Source organism: Halyomorpha halys, unplaced genomic scaffold (genome assembly GCF_000696795.3).
Source record: "Halyomorpha halys isolate HHAL.00 unplaced genomic scaffold, Hhal_1.1 Scaffold145.1, whole genome shotgun sequence".
Taxonomy (NCBI): domain Eukaryota; kingdom Metazoa; phylum Arthropoda; class Insecta; order Hemiptera; family Pentatomidae; genus Halyomorpha; species Halyomorpha halys.
The window spans coordinates 1,004,551-1,020,100 of record NW_027115461.1 but is presented as its reverse complement, the minus strand read 5'-3'; the positions used below and the strand labels follow the sequence as shown (position 1 = coordinate 1,020,100).

Sequence of the window (15,550 nt, the reverse complement as noted above, 5' to 3'; positions counted from 1 at the left end):
TAAAATAATTATGTAATCTATTATCTTTACTATTCTAACATGATTACAGGGGTTATCAAGTTAATAATTATCTTTCCTATTTTAATTGTAAATAGTTAACAACTATTTATTTTCGGACGTTTCCCCCCACTTCGTAGAGTGTCATCAGAGCTGTTCGGTTTAGAGACTTAACAAAGAAAGTAAGACTAGTTAAGCTATCAACTTAAACAGCCCTGATGAAGATCTACAAAGTGGGGCAAAACATCAGAAAATAAATAGTTAACTATTTTTATTCTCTTTTGACCACAACCCTGACCATCTTCTTAAGAATTTAAATATTTTATTTTTAAATGAAACACTTTTTTCATCAAATATCTTAGAATAAAAGGTAAAAAATTATTTGGAAAATAAAATCGATTATAAATGAACATTTATTTGAAAATGTTACATAATAAATCCTCTCTATCCTCATAACTTCTAACAATTGTACTTTCTTTTAAACATATCAATGTATACTAAATCATAGGTTACCATAACCTATTAAATTTTGATCTCTAGCACTTAACATTTAACTAAGATTTTTTTTCAAGTTTAATATTGCGAACACAATTGTAAATTGATCAATATTTGAGTAATGTGTCAAAGCTAAGATTTACTAAATTAGAAATAAATAGTGTTGCTTTTTACTGACACTATTTTCGATTTTAACTGAAATGTACTTAAAAAACAAAAAAAGACATTTTATCTGGATCCAGTTTGAAATTAAAACTAAAATGTGCTTTTGAGAGCAAGCCTGAACGCGACCTCTACCATGCTTTGAGGGCAGGAGTCCCAATAGCAGGCGTAAACTTCCTTCAAGTGTGGAGAGAAGAAAAGTCTCCTGAAAAAATATAAATCAGGCGATAAAATCATAATTTTTTCTCGAAAGTAGAAGATTAAAATACGAATAAAACTTACCCCACAACCCAATACGTATGAGACACTCCTTTTTTGTCCTCGTATCCGAACAAGATCCCGTGTTCTTTAATAGCAACTAATGACTTATTAAAAGTAACTGCAGAAGCCTCAGGCGTTTTCAATTTCTGGAGAAAAAAAAATTCATTAATTACCATTGTAATGGATAAACAAAGAATACAGAAATAAAAAAAATCAAATCGTACGTGTGGAAAAAAAAAACATAACAAAGTAAATGGATACAAAATTTTTGCAGCGTTGGGACTGTCAGCAGAAGTGAAACTTGTAAAAATACAATGATATATTAAAATTGTATTAATAATGATGATGCATTCCCTGCTACAGCTAAAGGCAAAAAATGTTAGTTCCATAATAATAATAATAGTTAGGATAGGACGGCCATTCCATTACCTGAGTCAATTCCAACTGGGGAAATTTTTATATTGAATAGAAGCTTATATCCTCCTGTCAGGAGACAGGAGCTCACTCAATCGGCTCCTCTAAGCTCCTAATACAATACACAAATTTTTTTGATAGAATTGACCAGTGCTGCGTTGAGTTGTAGAACATCGGTAAAGAAGTTTCACTTTTAAAATTCTAATAAAACTGATTTAATATTGGAATAAGATAGTTTACCATAAAAAGTAGATCGTAGGAAGATAATCCAGGTAGGGGTACATAAAGGTACCAAAAAAGTATATAAAGCTATGATATAACTAGTTTGTTTTCCCACATCTAATTTTCTGTTTTTTTTTTTCGTTTTATATGCGTCTCCTGTACTTTTTTAACTGTATAGTTCACGTATTTTTTTATTCTTATCATTGTTCATTCAAATTTATTTTATATTAATACTATTTTATTTCTTCCTTCCTCTTATTTGTATATAATTTTCTTTTCACTTATTTTTTATATAATATTTATCCTACCTTTTTGTATCTTGTTGTAATGTTCTTGGTTGTTTTTTGTATCTTTTTAGCCCTGATGAAGCCCTACAAAGTGGGGTGAAATGTCGGACAATAAATAGTTGAAAGCTATTTTTACCTTAACCTTAACCATCTTCATATTTTAAATTACACGGTCAACTATTTATATATGTATATATAAAACTATTTATTGTTATTGAACGTTTCACCCAACTTTGCAGGGCTTCATCATTCATCGTTCACAATGCAAAAGAGACTTATGACGTGGGGCAAATGTTGGTTAGCAATAAATAGTTTTTTATACTATTTTGGTACCTTTATTTACTGTCACCTGGACTATCTTCCTACAAACCTGATTTAATCATATTTATTTGATTGTTTCTGAAAAACTGACACATCTGTATTAGAATTTTATCGTAGAATACATTGTAATTTTTAGTCATTTGCAAGAATCTATATTATAGTATGGAAACAGTTGAATTACTGTCCAGTACTACCAATGGCGTAATTGTTAATAGTACAATTAACTGTCATATGAATAGACCTCGACAGTGAACTTTCACAACATACAACCTTATCAAGTGTAATGACGATAAGCAGGAAAACATTATCCCTATATATTCGTCCATAAACATAAAATTGTATCAGCCCCAGGCCCCAAAAATAAATTGGCCTAAGAGACATAAATTATATTAATCCCATGCCTCAAAAATAAATCAATCCTGGACCTCAAAAAGAAATTCTATTTTTATATCTAAAATTCAATATATAAAGAAAAGTAATAACGTGTTAGTAATAGAAAAATTCTCTAATGATTAACTAAAAAAACTTGTTGAAGGACTAGTGCGACACTGCACTAGCACACCTACATAGAACGTAAATCAACTTTAACCGAATACCCGACAGATACCCGCTAAAGTGAAAGATACCCGCAAATCGTCAGCACTGACTCTGTACAAGTAATGTTCAATCAGAGTTAGTAAAGTTAGTTAAATGAATAAATCATACTCTTACATATTGGAATATAAAAACATTAACTTGAAAATAATTTAAATTACCTTGAACGCTATCGTATTCAATAATATTTTTCTTATTTGATGAGCGTGATGCCTGAAATTGTTCAAGAGGTAGGCATGGTCTGGGCTACTTGTCACTGGCGATATCAATACTCCCTCAGATTTGTCCAAATGAACGTAATGTATCATAACATCTTCTTTACCTGATGTTAGCCTGAAATTGGGATATCACTTGCTTAATAAACAACGCTTCGAAACAACATGGTTCTCAAAGCAAAGGAGAGAGATTATAGTGAAATGATTCACAAAATATTTCTTTTAAAAAAAGAAAACATCATCATTCAAAAGCAAAGGGATTAGTTAAAGAAAATATAATATATATTAATAAGAGCAACAAGGCATGTACAGAAAGCAAGAGTACTGTTGGGATGTTGTGTTATATAAATTTTTTGTCAAAAGTCAACACTGACAAGTAGTGAAGGTCTCTTGAAAACAATGAACATCGGAGGCCTACATCAGTACCAAAACTTGTCTTGTAGTGCCTGTTTCTGGGAAATATGTTTTATAAAAAACGAGCTGTGCACTATTATAAGGTTCCTTCCCGCAGAAAGAGAAACAAATGCAGGAGAATGTTGACGAAGGCAATGTGTTTGTTCCACAAGGCCAATACCTCTAAGGTGCTTTTGAAATCTTTTAGTTGTGATATATTGAACCACTTTTTTTTCCACCCATGTCAGTATGTCAGGAAGGTGAAAGGATGGACATCTGAAGGTACCATTTCAGGGGATTAAGCAGGGTGGTTCCTGTTTACTTCCCTGAAATGGATGGTACCCTCAAATGTCCATCCTTTCACCTTTCTGATGTACTCACATGGGTGGAAAAAAATTTCGAACCAATGAGGTGAAACAAGGGGTTTTGAAGATGGCAGGGAAGTTCAATGAGGAGGGTGATTATATAGAAAAATAAGTAACATTTTGTAATATTTTATGTCTACAGTAAAATAAAAATAAAAAAATCTTTCTTCTGCTTCAAAACTTCCTTAACACTTCTTATCTTTGAAGTATATGTTTGATTTTCTCAAATTTCTCAAACTCCAATACATATCATAGTCCGTAACTTTGACAAAAGACTCATTTCTGAAAGCTTTTATATCCAAGTACAACCTTCTTCTGTCTATTTAAAAACCGACAAACAAAACTTATCTGTAGCATATTCCCAAATACTCAATTTATTTACACAATATTGATTCTTTAGTGACACAATTCACATTATTCATTTTTATTTTTAGCATTTTCTTTTATTTGTACACTTTATTTTAATTCCCCCCCCCTATATCTTTTATTTTTCAAATTATTTGTTGTTACCTTCTTTTTTTTTTTTTTTGGCAAAAGTGCACCGTGGCCACAAAGGGCCTATTGTACACCGTCCCTCCTCTGCTCAAAGCAGGACAGATCCCTTTGCAAATCTGGATATCATACGGGTGAACAATCTTGTAATGTTGAGGATCTAAGATACAATCCTTCCATCATGAATGGATCAGGAATCATATCCTTGCTAATGAATAACATTTTGGTTATATTTTACTTTTACCTATCTAAGTTACGTAACTTGCAAATGCATTGTTAACTTTTAAACATTAGCTGCTTCTTTCAATCTATTTGTCAACTCTGAAATCAGCCATAACTTGTACCACCTCACTTGTGTGCATACCTACACATGTCAGTATGTACTTCACGTTTTATTAGTTTTGTTTTTCATTTTTCTTTTTATTAAAGTGTGTTATAGAATAATCCTAAATATATGAAAATAATATAAGATTAAGTAACCCTAAAAATAAAATAAGATTAAACTCTTTAATATAAAATAAGATTAAATAACCCTATATTTCAAATAAATTCTTCATAAATCATAAATAATTTTTAATTTAAAATTGTAACTTAGATTAAATAAAACTTTTTAAATACAAAACATACAAATTCCCCCATATACATTAAAATAATATTTTCTTTATATTATTGATAATGAATAATTTTAAAAATAAATAAAGTATAAAGTTATATAAGCCAAAAGGAGTACATAAATATGAATATGAATATAAAAATCTAGTTAGTAAATATATGTAAAAAAAAGAAAATTAAAATATGTAGAAGATGGTCAGGGTTGCAGTCAAATTAGAACAAATAGATTTTAACTATATAATGTCCGACGTTTCGCTCCACTTTGCAGGGCTGTTAGAGATATTTCTGCAAAGTGTTGGCAAAATGTTGGACTTTAAATAGTTGAAAACTATTTTTTTCTTTTTTTACTGACCATCTTCTTCATATTTTAAGTTATACGGTATCAAATATAGAATATATATTATTAAAATATATGCATAACTTTAATTTAAAATTGAAGTTATGCAAAAACTGAGAAAGAAAATTATTACTATTACTTAAGAAAATTATTATAAAATACAAACAATCCAAGAAAATAAAATGACAATATATACCTCCAATATCCTGTACTTTATAAATGTTTTTTTTAAATACAAAAGATTGAGTACTCTAACTTTCTTTACATGCCTCCTATATCAGACCAGCTAGATTTAATCATAACATAGCAAGTACATGCCCAATTGAATAATCATTGTATTTCACCTGATTGTAAAACACCATTACCAATTCTGCCACCTTAATTAGAAAAAATAGATTTAGTAATGTGAAAGATAAGAAAAATGGTGGAAAGATGATAACAGTAGGATAATTTTCTCACTTCAACTGGACATTCACTTCTGTGCCTTCCAAATCGTGGGAGTGGCCTTTAGCATAGGATTTGTAATCCTGTATAAATGTCACAATTATTAATAATTATAACTTAGCTCATAAAATAATATCAATAGAGAATTATTTTTCAAGGGTCCTCATTCATTTCTTTGATTTAAAATAAACACGGAAGTTATGGACTGATAGTTTAAAATTTTTCAGGCTAAACATGTTTGGCATATACTAGAGTATAATGAGAATATTAATTACTAAATGAGACAGATAAAAAGTATCTATATTTTATTCACATATAGGTACTTCCACTTTCTAAAGATGTAAAATCAAAAACAATTTCACTGTTATTGAGAACAGAAAAGAGACGTTGTAAATTAAAAAATAACATATTAAATATTAAAAATCTTGATTAATATTAATAATTTTAAAAACATTGTTATTTTAATTTTTTTTTTTATTGGCATGACAGACTGTGGGGGTCCAAGGCCTCGTGCGTTGTACTTAGGAAATACATCCCGCGTTTCATGACGTGGTTTTCATAGGATAGGTTCGTCACTCCCACGACTATTTTTGTGAGTGCCACCCATTGGCTAACAGGCCTCACAAATGCCTGGGAGGAGGATGCGAGTGAGTATTGTATAATTATATGCTTGAAAAAATCCCGGATAGGGCCAGGAACTCAAACTCGCAACTTTTGGGTACGCAGACAGACTTGTTACCACGCTGCTACTGTCACCCCCCGAATCATCTGCCATACAAAACTGATTTGGCACTTTCTTATTCTCCCATCAAAAATAGATTACGTGGTCAACAATTTTTGACAACTGTAGAAGCAGTTGGTTGAGCAGAACATAAACACGTGGAGTGAATAAAAAATGGTGGTTATTTCAAAATGTTAAAAAAAAAAATAATTTTTCATTCAGAGCTCCATATTTTTTAAACTACCAACAACACTAGAAAACCAAAGAGAACATCATTTACAGTGAGCTAATTTGCTAAAATATAGATCTTGATATATAGATTTCTCAAAATAAATTCACTAACTGCTGATTTTTAATGAAATGTTGCTTTTTAAAAAGCTATATCTTGGGAACTATTGAACGCCAATAGCTCTATTAGAGCTCTTATTTTAGCAAACTTATTTACGTTTTTATTGACCTAATAATACATTTTGTGGATAAATAACATTTATTACACTTGTAAAAAATGCTCATCATTAAGATAACTGATGTCATAACTATCAATAAAAAATAAAAATTATTTTAATTAAAATAAATCATGATTTTTTTTTTCATTTATAATTTACCTTGTTCCAGTCAGAATCGTCAGATACATCAGAAGCTCTTGATACAGTCTCCATTGCTAGTTCTCGTTCAGCACGTCGGCCAATAACCGGAGGGCAATCATCACTACTCAGAGAGTCATTGCAAAAACCTGTCCCAATATCATAAAATGTTTTCATTTGAAACTTCAAAGCCGACTATATCATAGTAGCATAATCTAGTCTGATTATCAAATGGTTGATAACTGAACTCAAAAATTACATTGATAATAGTTTAGACAATCAATTTTCAAGGGATTAAATTACAAGCAATTTTGTCTTCAGGCTAACATAGCTATGTTTATCTTTAACCAATTATTATTCCCTGGAGGGGCAAATTATATTAATATGTTAGTATGGTTAATAGATAATAATTATTTTAATAATATAAGATAAGACAGAGCATTGGGTGAGTCTCAGATGAATATATTGTTATATCTTATCTGTGTGACATCTATCTAGGAAGTTTGCTGCCATGGTTATGTCTAAGTGTCTTCTCGCTACTTTCCTCATCCAGGTTGAGCCAATATGTCAGAGGGCGAAATAGTGAAAACCATGAATTTTCTTGATCAGAGGCTGGCCAGCATATGTCTTTGGATATACCATAATGATATGGGGAAGCCAGGACCTAGCTTGCAGGCTGCATCGCAGTTGCGGTGCCTTTTCAGTCTTTTAGTTTAAGCTGCTAAGGGTGGTTCAAAAAATGAGCTCCTGACCCCAATTTTATATAATACCAAAAAATAACCGAAAAAATCAGATTATGCAAATTTGACAGTAGTCTTATATACTACTTTTTTGACCTTCTTTGTAGCTTCTTTCTTTCCAAAGAAACCAGCCTTGAGTGAATGGAAGCATTTGCCTGCCAATCTTATTCTTTCTCGGACTTCTCCGCCTATCCAGTTGTTTTCGTCAGGCGGGCCCCCGGTACTTGAAATCTAACGTGCTCTAGCTCCCCTCCCTTCAGTAGTATTATTTGGTTTTCTCTTTCTTTCCCTCATTTCTTTGTGTTAATTTCCCTGTTTAAAAGCTACAGCTCTTCTTGAAGGATTTTTAGATTAAATTAGAGATTTCTTTCACTGTTCCCGAATACAATTGTCATCTGCGTAAGCCAGGAGTATGAGATAGACTGGAATTAATTCTCTGTGAATCAGCCAATAAGGCCTCATTTTCATCTTTGCCCTCTTCAGTGCTATACTTGTGATATTTTAGGAATTATTGGCAATAAACCTAAAAATATATGACAGCCATTTAAAAAAATCTGCCATATTAGACCAACAGATCGCAAAAGAATAGTAAAATTTTTACCATTGCATTTTGAAACAATTTTACCTAAAAATCTATTAATAGAAATTAGTTAACACTTATTTATAAGTACAACTAAATTTTAAATTATTTATGGAAGATTGTATATTGACCGTGTGTAATTAGTAAAAGGATGATGATTTAGGTGCGCTCAAAATAATTTAATTAGTAAATAAACTTTTAAAATTTTTTGAGGTTAATCACTTCCATCATTTGAAATAAATTATTATTTATTTATTCATGACAATTGTACAACGTTTCGGGACCACTGGCCCATATTCATGCACTATAAAAACCTATAACAATAATAAAATCTATATAACACCAATCTTCTTCTTTATATATTTTATTTTATACAATAAAAATCACCTCATGATTTCATATTGGAAATCATGTCCACCATTTGTGCATCTTCACTTCTCTCTGGCACAGCCATCATTCTACATTTCTTACTATCTCTTTGGACCTTATCTCATGTCCAGTGTGCTGTTTGGATGGAAGTGATTAACCTCAAAAAATTTTAAAAGAATTGACTCACCAGACTTCCTAGAGATCCAGATTAGTAAATAAACTATTTATTGTGAGCCAATGTTTCACCTAACATTGCAGGGCTTACAGAATGAAGGAAAGCCAAAGAAAGCTCTGATGAATCTCTGCAATGTGTGGCAAAACGCAGGCTGATATTAAATATTTTATTTTCTATTTATATACCTAAATAATTGACCGTATAATTTAAAATATGAAGAAGGTCAGGTTGCAGTCAAAAACAGAAAAGTAGATATGGAAAAACAAAATTTAATACACTAAAACTTTCTTCTTCATTTTCCATCTTAAATTTTGTTTTCCCGCATCTACTTTTCTGTTTTTTCATTTTATATGTGTCTCCTGTATTTTGTAACCAAATAGTTTACGTATTTTTTTTATTTTTATCATTGTTTATTCAAGTTTATTTTATATTAATAATATCTTAATTCTTCCTTCCTTTTATTTGTATGTAATTTTCTTTTCAATTATTTTTTAAATAATATTTATCCTACCTTAATTTACTTTTTTGTATGTTATTGTTATAATTTTCTTAGTTGTTTTTGTATCTTTTTAGATGAAGCTCTACAAAGTGGGGGAAAACGTCGGATAGTAAATATTTGAAAACTATTTTTTCCTTTTTGATCACAATGCTGACCATCTTCTTCATATTTTCTATTTAAATTATTTTGACCCCACCTGGACCATCTTGGACCATCTTCCTTTTATTAAATTATTGTTACTATACTATTTTTAAAAATTATTATTTACTTACCTGAAGATGTGGAAACCAAATTGATATTACTCCTCGATCTAGGTAAGTGGCTAATGTCCAACGAACGGTAAGATACTGTCAACAGTTTAGTAAACATTATTACTCACAATCAGACCAAAATTTAGCAATTACGAATTTATATTTATATTTGAAGAACATTTTTTAAATATTTGAAGATTAAGAACTAATATTATATAATAGGAAACATATTAAAATTTAATAATAGAAAAATAAGTACGAATGATCTTACATGAATGTTGTTTATTAAGAGTGGTTTCACTATAAGATGTGTGTAGATTATTTTCAACCGATACTGGAGAATAATTAGTAGCAGGTTTTGGCGCATCCTTTGTTTTTAATCTATATCAAGAACAATTTTGCATTAAACAACTTTTTAATTAAGAAATAAATTCAAATATGGAAAAATTTCTGTGTAATCACAATTTATTGGCGACACCAGGGATTCCAATTTTGATTATATGCTTGAGCGTTGCCAGAGCTTCCTCGATGTAAGCCACATCAGGTCCTGATTTTTGAAGAGTTCTTGAAAAAATAAATAATGATTCAAGAGTTGTCGATAAAAGTGTCATTATAATATATGGTTCGTGAAGACAATGATAATCTCTAGATAATTTTTTTCTGGAGATTATAAACAAGATATAAAAGTCCTGAGAAAAAAAATGACTTAGTAAAAAATAAAAATATATAGTGTATAAATTGTAACAAATACTTCAAGGAGTTATGTATGTGTAAATAGATATACATATAAGTAAGTTATGTATGTGGAAATAGATTTGAATAATGTGACTGGGTTAAGAGGAAAATGGCTACAGTGTTACATATAATAATTTGGTTAGATTAATATCAATTCTTACCTTACAGTGTGATTTGCAGATTCCAACAAGACAAATAGAAAGTTCTGATCCTAATAAAAAAATAAACAATAGTTAGGTATTTTAATTAATTTTACAAGACTGTCTTTATTGCTTTCACTTAACATATATGTATGGAAAATATAGTAAGAGAAAGTGTTGTAATCGTGTAAAATTTTATATTCGGGTTTTCGGCAGAAATACATTTTGAGGTCCACTAACTATGGAAACTGATAAAATTGAAAAATATGAGGTAAATATTGATTATACAAATTTTAATTGTATCCATTTAGCATATAAATAAAAATTATTGATAAGATTAAATTACTTGTTGAAATTTTAGGATAAATAGTAGATGAGCATGGGGTCAATCCCGAAATGTTGTACAAGTACAAAATATAGAATAGTAAAATATTTTAATTGGAAGTTTTTTTCACCTCAGCATTTAACAAAACAAGAAAAATTAATTTTTTTTTAAATCTTGAAACAGCTGCCATTTTTTATTCCCTCAATTAATCAATTTTTACTAGTAATATTACATGGTTTCCATTAAAGTAATAAAAAATTGGGGTGCGATAACTGACTTTTTTACCCTAGCTCTTATACTGACATAACAGTACCATTAATAGAGTTTTGACTATACAAATGTCAATCATTAAAATTGGCAATTTTTTAAAAAATTACAAAGAAATTAAAGGAATCTAAAAATTCAAAATAGAATGATTCAATTATGGCTTCATGAAGTGATAAAATAGTTTATTATAAGTAATTCATACTTTGGCCACAATGAGGAGGAACCAGCTTGCAGGAAGGAGGCTGTAGGGGGCAGCAGCGTGCGGCCCAAGGCCCCGCCCCACTGAGCTGGGGTACGCTTCCTTCCAGAAGACCAGCTCGCTCACACCCGCTCTCATCAGGCCGAGGATATCGCTCTGTTTACAAAGTGACATTACGTCGACGAGGTCTTCTTTAGCCAGATGTGAACACACTTTGTATCCCTGAATACATAATCAAGTTAAAGTTAAAACTGATAAAACTAATATTATAAAAATAATACAATAATTGAGCCGATAGTTGGGAAAAGGGCATCTGACTGAAAGCTTCAAGTAGATCACACAATACATAGTTTAATTGAGCCAAGAAGGCTGTGGGGAGAAAAAAAACAAAGAACTTGAAGGGCAGGCAGGCAAAGGTATTCTTAGCTGGGTACCGGAGGAGGAGGTTCCTCAGAACAGATGCAGGTAGCAGAGATATGGCATTGAAGGTAAAAGATTGCTTGGAAAAACATTCTGTAACAAGTTTAAACTTGATCCCAATAGCATCCACATGTTTCCAAACTTTTATCAATAAAACTCATCCACCTAATTTTTCAATTTATTTAAATTAGTACTTCCACTTATCAGAATCGTATATCTTCCATGTTGTTTTTAAAGTGGAAACAAACTTCTGTAACTCAAACTCCTGTAATCAATTTGTCTCTAAATTGTCAGAAGATGCTTTAAACCAGAATCATGCTTTTAATTTTGTTAATACTTCAATTCTTGCTACTATCCCCAACCATAAAAAACGTCTCATCACAGAGTCCATTCATATAAATTTAATGCAGAATTCCGTCAATCATAAAGTTGATAAAGACTGCATCTCCCTGACATACCGATTCTGCATTTCCGAAGCCCACTTTCCTGTCAAGTCTTTTATTGTGATTTTATTTTCCAAATTCTCGACCCATACTTAATTTAATTATATTTTATAGCTACTATCCTTTCTTTTTCTTTTATATTTATGTATCTTATTTTTAATTTTTCTATTATATAATTTATATACCCCTGTATCCATATTCATTTGGTATAATGTCTTTCTGTATCACTTATGTGTATTGTATACTATTTTTTTTTCCTCTACTTTATTTCTTCTTTGTTTTCTATCCATGTACATTTTAAATATTTTTTTTGTTATATATTTCTTCTCCCCCTGTATTATGTATATTATCATTTATTGTTTACCTAATTTTAATATTTTTTACATTGTTTACTTAAAAATGATTTACAAATATAACGTTCTTAACTGCCATTTCCACTCCTTCCAATACAAACAGTTCATTCTGACTTCTGTCAAAACAGGTATGAATTCTGTCTCGTTCATTTTCTTCTGGTTTTCTTGATTTTATTCTTATCCTTCTTTTCATCTCTTACTTTGTACTTTCTTTTATATTTCTTCTTTTTATCTGTTTCTATTTCTGTTTTCATGTATTATTTATATACCTTTTATTTTTCTTGTTTATTTCCACATTTCATTTTATAAACCCTGTAATTTTCCATTTACTTTTTATTTATGTAAAGTGTTTGTATCTTTTTTAGCCCTGACGAAGCCATGCAATATAGGGTGAAATGTTGGCTCATTAAAATAGTTGTCACTATTAGAGCTTTTTTTTTTACCGCACCCGGACAATCAGAAATCTTCCAGTTTGTTTTTAAAATATTTTCTTGTGAACCAGACTCTCAGTTTTTCAACACTTTTATCACAAAAATTAGAAAGAAAAGCCAGACTGAACCACCATTGAACCTTTCTATAAATAAAGAGCATAAAAACATCTCTCATCTCAAGCAGTTCTAAAAGTGTAATTTTCTGGAAAAATGACATTTAACAGCAAATGCCTTTTTTTTCCAGCTACTGCCTCAGTAATAATAGTTATTATTATTTATTTCAACAAATTATTTTTTGTTACCTTATAAAAATAGCAGGAACCAATAATCGAGTATAATCTTTGGTCCTCCTGTAAAACAGTACATAATAAGAGTAAAATAAATTACAAAAATTACTTACTTAATTAAAAATAAAAATAAAAATCATACAACTAGTAATGAAGTATAGTATGTCTAAAATGAGTTTCCTTGTAGGAGAGGGAGCTCATGGAACCTCTCTTCACCATAACAAACCTCTCCTACTGGGAACAAAGTTTACAACAAAATTTTTATTAACAAACTTTTTTTCTTTTTTATTTTAATTATAACAATTTTCCTAGTCCTTGAGTGAGGCTTTTGAAAATATTTTTACGTTTCAACGTTTAAAGTTAAACACTGAACTTGAAGTCCAGTCGACTGAATGAATGGAGAAGACAGAAGAGTGGGGATCTCCCCTCCTCCTCCTTTATACCCTGGCAAACTCATCTTAGATTTACTATAACTGTGAAACATAAGTGGTTTAACATAGTTTTTGGTTTAGCCAATTTAGTAGAAATTAAAATATAATGAGGAATAATCAATAATAGAGTGATGTTGAAGTGGTTTAAATTCTTTTGACACTTTGACTGCAGGGTCTCTCCTGGGAAACCACGATTTTTTTCATTTTACTTTCTTTTAATTTAAATAAGCATTATATAATGTATAAAATGTAATATTTATCCATACATGAGGGGACTGAAGGAAACAAGATGGCAGATACCCGAGCTAGGAAGGGATCAGAAATGATGCTTATTGGCCCTGAGCCATATCTGGAATTGCAATCAGGAAGACTCCTGGGATCATAAAGAAAAGGAAACATACTGGACACTGAAACCAGGTATGAAGCAATCCAAGCTGTTTAGGGCATAATAACCTAGATGTTGCTCGCCCTGAATAAAAATCTAATTTAATGTAATCCAAGCTTTTCATTGAAATATCAGAGGAAAAGGCAAAATTTTACCTTAACCTTACTAGAAATGAACTGAGGACGATAACAGGACTCCTCATGGGCCACTGCCCCTTAAAATATCATCTTAAGAAGATGAGGCTGGTGGAGGATTCCACCTGTCATCTATGTATAAAAGATGAAGAAAAGGCACAGCACATTCTGTGTGAATGTGAAGCCCTTACCTTCCGAAGATTACAGTATTTGGGACAGAACAGAATGGAACCTGAAGACATTTCTAGAACAAACCTGAAAGAATTATTGAGCTTCGTAAGAAGTATAGGATTGATACGGGATATCTAGTGGAAAGAGGGGTAACTCACAAAAGATCCAATTGGGTCCAAGTGAGGAAGGGATTCCCGACCCTCAGTGTAGTAATAATAATAAAATATTTAGCCAAATAAAGTTTAAAGCCAACTTTTTCAATCAAAGGAGGTAGCGTAATGGTTCAAAATGTTTATTCCCAATATTATTTTTCTGATGGGGATAGTTTTGTGAAAAATAGTTTAAATCAACTGAAATTCATCATTCATTCTATCGCTTCTATCAACTTCTTTTAGATTATTAAAGTCAAATATCCCGTACATAATAAAGTTCAACAAGTGAAATACTTACATAGATCTCTATGTCGTTGGCTTCTAATTCATTTAGTGCGTCATCTATCTGAACCTAAAACAAGAGAGAGAAAAACTTTATTCAAAAAAGTTGTACTGCCCAACTGTATCAGGTTGGGCTAGATACATAGCATACTTCTTAAATCTAGTTAGACAATTTTTTTTAATTCTTATAAAATATAGTTGCTAGATCCTTAGCAGAGTTTGGCAAAAATTAGCTATAGTTGAAAATAATAGCTAAAGTTGCCATGGATACGATATTTATTTATCAATGGTTCATTCATGAATAAGGGTCGTTACCATGGCAATTTTAGCTGTTAGTTTTAACTAAAGCTAATTTTTGCCCATCTCTGATCCTTAAAAATAACAATACTTGCATAAATATGATGAGGTAGTACAAGGCGATGTGCAGCAGGTAATAGGGATTCGAACTCGCAAAAGAACTCTCCTAAATTCTTTTTTCTATTATATAGCCTCTTAAACAACGCATGGAAAAACTTCTGAAGAGAATTGGCATTCCTTTCATTTCTAAAACACCTTTGCAATAAAAAGAGAGAGATAAAAATTCGATATTCCAGGGGGTGTATTCATGTTCAATGTATAGCTTTGTGAGAAAATAATCAATAAACAATTATTTTGTAGGAAGAAAGTCTGGGTAGTGGTCAATAAAGGTACCAAAATAGTAGAAAAAACTATTTATTGTTAGCCAAGGTTTCGCGCCACTTTGCAGGGCTTTGTCAGGGATAAATGAAAACAAGATATAGGGTGTTTTTTTAAGCCCGATAGAACTTGAAATTGTAAAAAATAACACAAAAAATTAAATTGTAATCAAAATTTTTTTTTTATTCGA

At 30.7% G+C, this 15,550-nt stretch overlaps 1 protein-coding gene across 3 annotated transcripts in view; it reads right to left on the bottom strand.

Moving 5' to 3' along the window:
• Positions 1–392: 392 nt before the first annotated feature.
• Positions 393–15,550, bottom strand: part of in (protein inturned) — a 24,928-nt gene continuing 9,770 nt past the window's right edge. Inside the window, exons 11-23 of one of the 3 annotated variants that reach the window (XM_014417058.3) lie at positions 15,078–15,237; positions 14,702–14,755; positions 13,146–13,193; positions 11,200–11,418; positions 10,427–10,476; positions 9,993–10,094; positions 9,802–9,911; positions 9,552–9,626; positions 6,938–7,065; positions 5,627–5,694; positions 2,915–3,086; positions 937–1,061; positions 393–859 (exon numbers count right to left, since the gene is read on the bottom strand). In XM_014417058.3, coding sequence (XP_014272544.1) covers positions 748–859; positions 937–1,061; positions 2,915–3,086; positions 5,627–5,694; positions 6,938–7,065; positions 9,552–9,626; positions 9,802–9,911; positions 9,993–10,094; positions 10,427–10,476; positions 11,200–11,418; positions 13,146–13,193; positions 14,702–14,755; positions 15,078–15,237 — 1,423 coding nt within the window. In that variant the 3' untranslated portion in view covers positions 393–747. Of the gene's footprint in view, positions 860–936; positions 1,062–2,914; positions 3,087–5,511; positions 5,545–5,626; positions 5,695–6,937; positions 7,066–9,551; positions 9,627–9,801; positions 9,912–9,992; positions 10,095–10,426; positions 10,477–11,199; positions 11,419–13,145; positions 13,194–14,701; positions 14,756–15,077; positions 15,238–15,550 lie in introns of those variants that run through there. The other 2 variants (XM_014417059.3, XM_014417060.3) reach the window with 2 other exon arrangements.